Source organism: Sinocyclocheilus rhinocerous, unplaced genomic scaffold (assembly GCF_001515625.1).
Source record: "Sinocyclocheilus rhinocerous isolate Xijiao unplaced genomic scaffold, SAMN03320098_v1.1 scaffold1411, whole genome shotgun sequence".
Lineage (NCBI taxonomy): Eukaryota > Metazoa > Chordata > Actinopteri > Cypriniformes > Cyprinidae > Sinocyclocheilus > Sinocyclocheilus rhinocerous.
This window is the reverse complement of record NW_015653601.1, coordinates 8669-17718: the sequence shown is the minus strand read 5'-3', so window position 1 is coordinate 17718 and position 9050 is coordinate 8669. Positions and strand designations below refer to the sequence as shown.

The 9050-nt window shown below is 35.7% G+C and overlaps 1 protein-coding gene across 1 annotated transcript; it reads left to right on the top strand.

Annotated features, from left to right (window-relative positions):
* Positions 1–1035: 1035 nt before the first annotated feature.
* Positions 1036–8710, top strand: LOC107716498 (cGMP-specific 3',5'-cyclic phosphodiesterase-like; the record flags this gene model as incomplete). Its single annotated transcript, XM_016522978.1, has 7 exons — positions 1036–1170; positions 3203–3839; positions 5865–5954; positions 6056–6127; positions 6215–6304; positions 6402–6539; positions 8643–8710. Coding segments are annotated over exons 1-7 (1193 nt in total), but the record flags the coding sequence as incomplete, so codon positions are not given.
* Between the last annotated feature and the right edge of the window lie 340 nt (positions 8711–9050).

Here is a 9050-nt window from a genome sequence, read left to right as displayed (position 1 = left end):
AATGCAGCCATTGATAAATGAACTGAAAAAAAAAACAATATAAAAAAGTTTTATTGAAACATTTTCCAATACCGTTCACTCTCGCTGACATAGTCTCTCCTGAGCCCATCATTAGCTCAGCCAAGCCACCATGTATACAATGGAATCACATTTGTACCCAAGAGAGCACATATGCCTTCAGTGGTATCTTCCTCTCCCAGGAGAGAAGGAGGCACCATCTGCTGGTAAGGCTACACCATTATGTACAGAGATGGGGCAGTGCTTAGGGGTGGGATGGGGCTATTCAATATTAATATAAGGGACGGATGTCTGGTAAGGATTCTGAATTTTGTTATTTTTATAAAACCCAATGGTATATGGGTAATTGACAAACTGACATTTTTTAAATATTTTGTGTTAGACTGTATACTGCATGTAGGCCATAAAGCAAAGTGCATTTTAGGTTAATGTAGTAAACATTAAACTGACATTAAAATAAATATTTATTTGTTTATTTTTGCAGTTGATCTAAATCCATGCTGACTTTTAATTATCTGAGCTTATAAAAAAAGTGGTATGTATAACAATTGTAAATGATAACAATGTAATATCTGTAAAATGTTGATTAAAATATTTTTAAATGTAGCTTGAATGCTACAATCACTAATTGACATGTCATGCCAACTACCCATATGGTATCCTTGGGATATTGATTTGATGAAGTGGTTGTGAGGAGTTTATTTCCTAATATCAAACGACAGTGAAAAGTATATAAATTATACATAAAAGAAGCGCCAATGGGACGAAAAAAGCCTGATGTGACACAAGCTACTAATAATGTACAAAAATAGCTACAATTGTGATTAATCATAATCACTTAAATTGAGGTCTGATATGGAGGTATCCTTCCAAATGGGTAAGAAGCTTAAAGAGTTTTGTTTAATCTTGCCTTGTGATAGTTTTTCTTTTAATTTAAGGGGCAAGTTTAGACGCCGGTGGCTGGTTGTGGTGGAAGTGTGCTTGTGACTCACTGAACATCAGAAGAGACTGAGAGCAGGCGGATGATATCCACCGGCTGATCTGTGTAGGCGGAATGGAGGTCTATCCTCCCGAAAGTGAAAGGATGATGGAGGCTTGGCTTGACGACAACCTAGAGTTCGCACATTCTTATTTTGCACGAAAGGCTTCTCGGTAAGTTCAAAGGCGTAGATTGTTAGTTCAGTTTAAAGACGTAACTTAGTCCTGTAATGAGGCTGTACAGACCGTTGCATGTTCTCATCATCGCCAAATATTTGCCTTCAATTCAACTTTAACTTTAGCTGTTTTACCTTTTTTGTTGTTTGTAAAGGAATGTGTCATAATCATTTTACATTTTCCTGTGTATTCTGATGTAAACATAATTGGGAACTTGAACTCGTTTATTAGAGAGCAATTATATCTGAGACTGTGAGTAGCATATCATTTCACATTGTACTGGTGGTTTTATTTGACATATGCCCGTCATTGACATCATTAGCTTCCCAGAGTTGATATACACAGCTATGATGTATACTCATTGCTTACACTGTTTAATCAATACCAACTTTTATATATTGAAATGATTGATATATTGATTTGATTTGATGTTCTTTATGCACTTTAATGCAGAGTTTTAAACAAATAAGTTGCCTTAACTATGATATCAGATTAATTAATACACCAGCATCTACATGTACAGACAACTAGCCTATTGTGTGCTCAGAAAATTACATCCAGTAATGGTGAAATAATGAGGAAGAAGAACAGACATAGGCTAATAAATTATCAAATTATTAAAAAGGCAACCTGCTTTCATTAGAAAACACAACTATTTTACAATTCTGCAATTTCATATGAATGTGTATGATTTGATTCATACAAAAGATTTTTAGAAAAAGAAAAAGAAAAAAAAAACGTGGGGTGTAAGCAGATCAAATGAAAATGTATGAATCCTAGGAATTCATACAAATTCGCCACCCATATTGCCAAAACACAAAAGTAGTTTAGAATTAGATTGAGACTAAGAATTGAACAAATTCTACCAAACCTTGTGCTGCTCCTGGCTGTGTGTAGCACCTAATACTCTGCCCTTTCCTTTGGGAATCCCCAAAATTTGTTATTGATTGATTGATTGATTTTTTTAAAGTTGAGTTTTATTTGCTTTGAATCAATTATATTTAACTCTAACACCAGTCCAACTGTTTGTCTGTTTAATTGTTTATTAATTAATTAATTAATTTATTGCCACTGAAAAACAACCAATGCAAATCTTAACTATTTGATTGGCTGGGATAAATTAAGACTGCTTAGCACAAGTAACTTTAGATGGGGAAGTTACTAATTTTAGGAAATGGTTGGATGGTGTCTCTTCAAGGGGAATGTTATTTATTTAAACTATTCTAGCCAAGAACAATTTAGGTTGAGTCCACTGAGACTATGTTGGAGTTTGAATAAACAAAATTTAATTGAAAACATTTGTTATAGGCTATTTTAATGCTTTCATTGTAGTGTTAGTTTAATATAAGGCAGTATGTTAGTGTTGTTTTGACAGATTTGGAAATAATCTATCAGCAAATGTTATGATTGTGGGTTGTTATATACTCCAATGGTTTCCATTTGAGCTGCTAAACTCAATGTCCCATTCAACTTTTAATGAAAACTTTGAGAATGTAACATAGAACCTTTGTAACAGTTCATTATATAGATGAGTCCAGCAAACTGCGCATAAAACCTTGAAATGACTGAGGTGAACTGTGAAAATTCTCTACATTGCTGTTTTATCTTGCTAGGCCAACTGTTGGTAGATGAGTTGAAACGCAGATGAGTAGCAGAGACAGTATAGAAGGAAGCCATATGGCAGCGTTGGGAATAGTAGTCCCACCTTTCAATTAAAAGAGCCTTTTTATTGAGTTTGTTTACTGTATACATGCATGCACAATAATTTGATCAGCCTGAAAGATACAGGAAAATTTATGAGGGCAGATTTTAGAAGCTGACCTTGTATGACTGTTACCTACGAAATAGCTGCCTGGTTGCATTACCAAGATAAATACCAAGTGACCTGACTTTGAGACTCATTGGGTATAAATTAATCAAATTTACCAAATCAGACTGGGTAATTACTTAGATTCAGTTTTGTATTTGTAATTTTTTTAGGTCAAGAAACTGCTGAGCTAATGTTTTTGGTTATATTTTTCTTTTTAAGGGAAATGGTCAACGCTTGGTTTGCTGAGCGTGTCCACTCCATTCAGCCATCTAGGGAAGAATCAAAACCCCCGGCAGAACCTTTATCGGCCCTCCATCCAACTGATGCGCCATCTCCAAGTCCAGCTCCATCCACCCCTACACGAAAGATCTCTGCATCTGAGTTTGATAGGCCGCTTCGCCCCATTGTTGTGAAAGACGCTGAGGGTTCGCTTACTTTTCTTAGTGATACAGAAAGGGTGCAGATGCCACTTCCTCCACCCCAGCGGTCTGGCTCAGGCAATGGGACAGATGAGGGTGGAGGTATTATGAATTCAGGAGTTCACGAAAATGGGGACTGCTGTGCTCGTCTGCTGGAGCTTGTACGTGATGTTTCAAGTCACTTGGACCTTACTGCCCTCTGCCACAAGATCTTCTTACACACTCATGAGCTGATAGCTGCGGACCGCTATTCGTTGTTCTTGGTTGGAGAGGACAGTTCAAACAGGAAGTTCCTGGTTAGCCGGCTCTTTGATGTCGCAGAAGGATCCACTCTTGAGGAGGCTTCCAACAGTGGTATTCGCCTAGAATGGAACAAAGGAATTGTGGGATATGTGGCAGCCACCGGACAGCCTCTGAACATCAAGAATGCATATGAGGTGAGGCTTTGTGTGATTTCACCTGCTGTTTGCCATTCTAGTGTTTTATTCCTTAAAGACTCTAAATGGGAAAAACTTAATTTGTTGATAATTGACTAAGAAAACTTTAAGAAAACTTTAAAATTTAAATACATTCAATTAACCTGAATAACAAATTGAATAAACTAAATAGAAAATATTGGTATACATCAACAAAAAATCATGAAAACAAATGAGCTCTTCTTGTAATAATGCTTGTTTGAAAGTTTATTTGCCCACATTGAAAAAAAGTGCTAATAATCCAGTAAAAATTAATATATGACATAATACACACTCTTGTTTGTATTTTGAGGTATTTGTGTCTTAACAAGATGGTCCAGTCCTTAAAAGAATTTCAAATTTGTGTTTCTTCCCTCAAATTGCATCATTGCCCTTTGAACTTATAATGACACTGTGGATAGACAACCGTTTGGATTTACCTGCTTATCTCAGTAATTAGACACAGGATTTCAGACAGCATTTTCCTCTTATCTGATTCCTCTGTATTACCTTGTCATGTACAGGACACACCTTGGTTTCAGAGACTGAAATAAAATGTACTGCTTTATAATACCCTCCTAACACTAATAAAGTCTTTCCTTAGAAACGCAATTTAGGCTATGTCTCTTAAGGCCTTTGATTAGATTTAAATGCAATTCAGTTGCTAACCAACAGTTTGTATAATGATAGCAGGTATTTTTAGCTCTTTGTAATTTAGTTTAATTGTGCTTCCCTCAGTTCGACAGAGAGAGGAAAAAGGAAAAAGAGGTAAAGAGAAAGAGAGTGAGAACGAGAAAGGGGAAAAAAAGATTAAAATGAAGATCTTAATATCTTAAAACACTAAAATTAAAATTAAGGTAAATCCTTAACCATGTTTGGAATGAAATTCAAGTGTTTAATGGCCCTCTGAGACTTGTTTCATATGAACATTCAAGGAATAATTCAGCAGTCACCACCATCACCATTTAAAACATCATGATAATGTTTTTGCATATCAGAACAGGGTAAAATTAAGAAAGAACACTAGGTCCTCAAGGTGCCATTAAACATCATCTGTCAACATATTTGTTTACTTGAAGTATGTCATTTCGGTGCCGGTAACGGTGCCAAACAGAACTGCAGTTGCTTGAGTGTTGCAGGACCCCCCCAGACGTACACAGTTGGAAATCTGCCATCTGTGCTCAGGGACACAGTTGTTTCTGAGCCACAAGAAATGAAGAATAAAATGACGTCATGACAGTGCTGATAGGCTGGTGGTATCACAACAACAGACACAAAGTCCCAAGGCATTCTAACCAAGCATACCATACTCTGTGGTTTGAGCGGTCCAAAAGAGCTCAACACTGAATAAACAAATGCAATATATATGAGATTATTTATTTATTTATTTATATTGGGTGAACTATTCCTTTTACATTTGTGACCCTGGATCACAAAACCAGTCACGAGTGTCAATTTTTCAAAATTGAGATTTATACATTATCTGAAAGCTGAATAAATAAGCTATCCATTAATGTATGGTTTGTTAGGATATAGGGCAATATTTGGCCGAGATACAGCTATTTGAATATCTGGAATCTGAGGGTGCAAAAAAAAATCTAAATATTGAGAAAATTGCCTTTAAAGATGTCTAAATGAAATCCTTAGCAATGCATATTACTGATCAAAAATTAAGTTTTGATATATTTACGGTAGGAAATGTACAAAATATCTTCATGGAACATGATCTTTACTTAATATCCTAATGATTTTTGGCATAAAAGAAAAATGGATAATTTTGACCCATACAATGTATTTTTGGCTATTGCTACAAATATACCCCAGCGACTTAAGGTTTTGTGGTCCAGGGTCACATTTGTGTCTAGGTTGCATTTCTAGGATGCATAAGAAGAAAAAACTATTGATTTGAATTATTAAAAAAAACTACATTGTCTACATATTGCAAGTCATAATTAATTAGAATGCTGGATAAATGGGAATTGTGGTTGATTTTTTTTTCTCCTTCAGGATCCACGGTTTAATGCAGAAGTGGACCAAATTACAGGATATAAGACGCAGAGCATCTTGTGTTTGCCCATCAAAAACCACAGAGAAGAAGTGAGAGATGAATTTAAACATAAAAAATGTCTGATCTGCTATACAGTATTTGCAACATGTACTATCAAAACTTGACTGCTATATCTTATTAATGCTTAAAGGTTGTTGGAGTGGCGCAAGCAATCAATAAAAGGTGCGGAGAGAACAGTGCCTTCACAGAACAGGATGAGAGGGTGAAAACTTTTGCACATTTAGTTTGATTTTATTTTATAGTTTCTGTCATTTTATTATAATAATATGTTTATTTTTCATCTCAACAGGACTTTTCTTCATACCTGGCTTTCTCTGGCATAGTGCTACACAATGCACAGCTCTATGAGACATCACAGCTGGAGAACAGGCGAAACCAGGTATTTTTCCACATTTTAGTAAGAATTAATTTTGTATAGGTGTGATTAAACAGTAACTTGGCTATAAGCAGTGATCATTTTTGGGGTTGTTTTGTAGGTGTTGTTGGATCTGGCTAGTCTGATCTTTGAGGAGCAGCAGTCTTTGGAGGTCTTACTGAGGAAAACTGTGGCCACTATCTTGTCTTTCATGCAGGCCCAAGAATGCACTGTCTTCATTTCTGACAGGGAAACAGCTGTAAGACCAAAACATTGCATCACATTTATTTCACTAAAACTTTCAAAAAATTTGTGTGTGATCATAAAACTTGGGAATATCAAGCATGTTTTGTATTTCTTTGGTGTGACCAAGACATTGGCTATCCAAAATATCCCTTTAGAATGCTTGAAAAAATTTAAGCTTGGGCTTCAAACAGCATGCCTTTTTGAAATCTGTATTTTTAGCCTAAAGCAAAAAATTGCTTGTAGTTGAGACTAGATGTTCTAAAATACAATTTAGTATAGCAGCTTTTATCACTGGAGGCGTATTGAGAACACTGGGACCGCAGCATGCAATATTTTTGAAAGAGGGGCTTAGAGGTGTTTGGTGGGGGAGCTTATTTAAGGCAGGTTTACAACAATGATTCAGGACAAAGATTCAGCTGATACTGGTTACTACTTGAAAAAGATTATGGTTCGCAATGTTCTAAAACAGTGGCCCAAAAAACAAATCAAAACAAAACACTGAGAACCACTGAGCTATGGGGTTGTTTAGAAGATCAAATTACATATAATGCAATTTTTTTTTTTTGTTTCATTTAGAAAATTTTTTTTTTAATGATTTACTCATTTAGAGTGACATAATTAAAGAGCAACCTTTTCTTTTACATTTTACCCCAATAAGATTATGCTTTTTTTTTATAGTTTACCAGTTCTAATGTGCAGCATTTAGGCAATATAAAAGAGAGGCTGTGTTGGATATTTCCATAGCTGAGTGAGAGAGTTAAGAAACACTTGCTTCCTTTATAGCAGACTCACTAGCAGAGAACAACACTTACATTTCTTCCTTATTTGCCTCTGCCAAAGAAATATGGCAACAAATACACATGCACCTCATGTACCCAAAATACCAGATATTTCAAATTACATTTTCTGAAGGAAATACCAGTGCTTGCAAAGCAGCAAAACAACAGTGTAACACATTTTACAATAGGTAAGCTTATGTTTTTGGCTTTATGCTGCATCACAAGAGCCTTAATCTTGGCTGTGGCAATCAGCTCTTGTTTTATGTCAGCAGTGCACAGTCATATAACATGACAATGCATTTACAGCATAAAGGAGGCTATAGATAAACAGATGCAAAAAGGACAACACCAGTCACTATTCAATATGCAAAACAAGTTGCTTGGATAAGTTGCTTTATTCAAAGCAATATACATTGCATTTAATCCATGCAGTTTAGGAATCAAACCAATTACCTTGGTGTTGATGGCACCACACTGTACTGTTTGAGTTATAGGAATACTCAATCACACATCTGTATGCAAGTCTTACAGTGATGTCATTGTTAAGGCCCTTTCACACCAACATTATATTCAAATTAAGCTTGAGCTGGGGAAAAAAACAAATAAACAAACAAACAAAAACATTTGTTGACCTAGAAACCTAGTTCTGCATACTTTGTTCATAGGAAAAGTTCTGGTTTTCCTCATCTTGACACAACGTTTTTATAGTCTTTGGAAGTTGCACCATAGTCCAGATATGAAAGCTTGTTAATTTGATGAATTCATTTTCCAGGTCCCAGTCATAGTGAGTGTTATGGAAAGAGATTAACCATTGTGAAAAACTGAGGTCTACAATCAACTAGTCTTCCTAACTGAGGCAGGTTTCTCCTCTTGAACTGCATTCGAATGGCACCTTATTTTATTAAGACACTGTCCTTCTAGTGTCTTCAAATTAGGAAAGAGCAGCTGTTGCAAGAGAAAGACAAGTTTGTCAACAAACTCATACTCAACGTCTGTTATGTGGTCTGGAATGTGGAAATGAATTTCTTGCATTTCTCCTTGATTATTGCACAGGTCCATTGTGAACATTTTTGTTTTGACTGCTTGCAGAATGCTTTTCGCACTGAACCATGCTCCATAACTATTTACTTGTCATGAGCGGAAAATTCTAACCCTTCCAGAAATGTGTGTGCTATGTGACTGCAGATATTCAATGTTAAGTTTACACAGGCAGCCAGACACTAATAGCATTAAAAAGCCTCAGAAATACTGGCTTACCTCTGTGTTAAACCTCCTCAAAGTTTACCTCTGTGAGTGAAACTGTAGAGTAAGTAATTACTGTTCTGCTTATGTTACAGAACACATTCTCCAGTGTGTTTCACATGGAATACGTGGAGCTTGCAGGATCCGTGGACTTCCCAAACAGGTGGGGTTATCATAAAAAAGAAGACAATGTAATGCAAGACAAAGTCCCTCAGTTTGTAGAAACAAAAATATGTTTATAGTAATGAATTTATAATGGGAGTCTATGGGATAAGGTGCTGCACTACAATAAATGTCAAAATGTTAAAAAAAAGTCTTAACATGAGAGACATACGGGAAAAAAATAATGCTGTTTGTGCAAAGTTGTAATTTATGATTTTGATAATTTCTGTCATTACAATTTTCATATTATTACCATAAAGTGATGTGACATAACTATCTGCAAAAATTGGGCAAACGCCACTCATAGGAATTATATGTGTAACACAATCAGAAGTTCATCT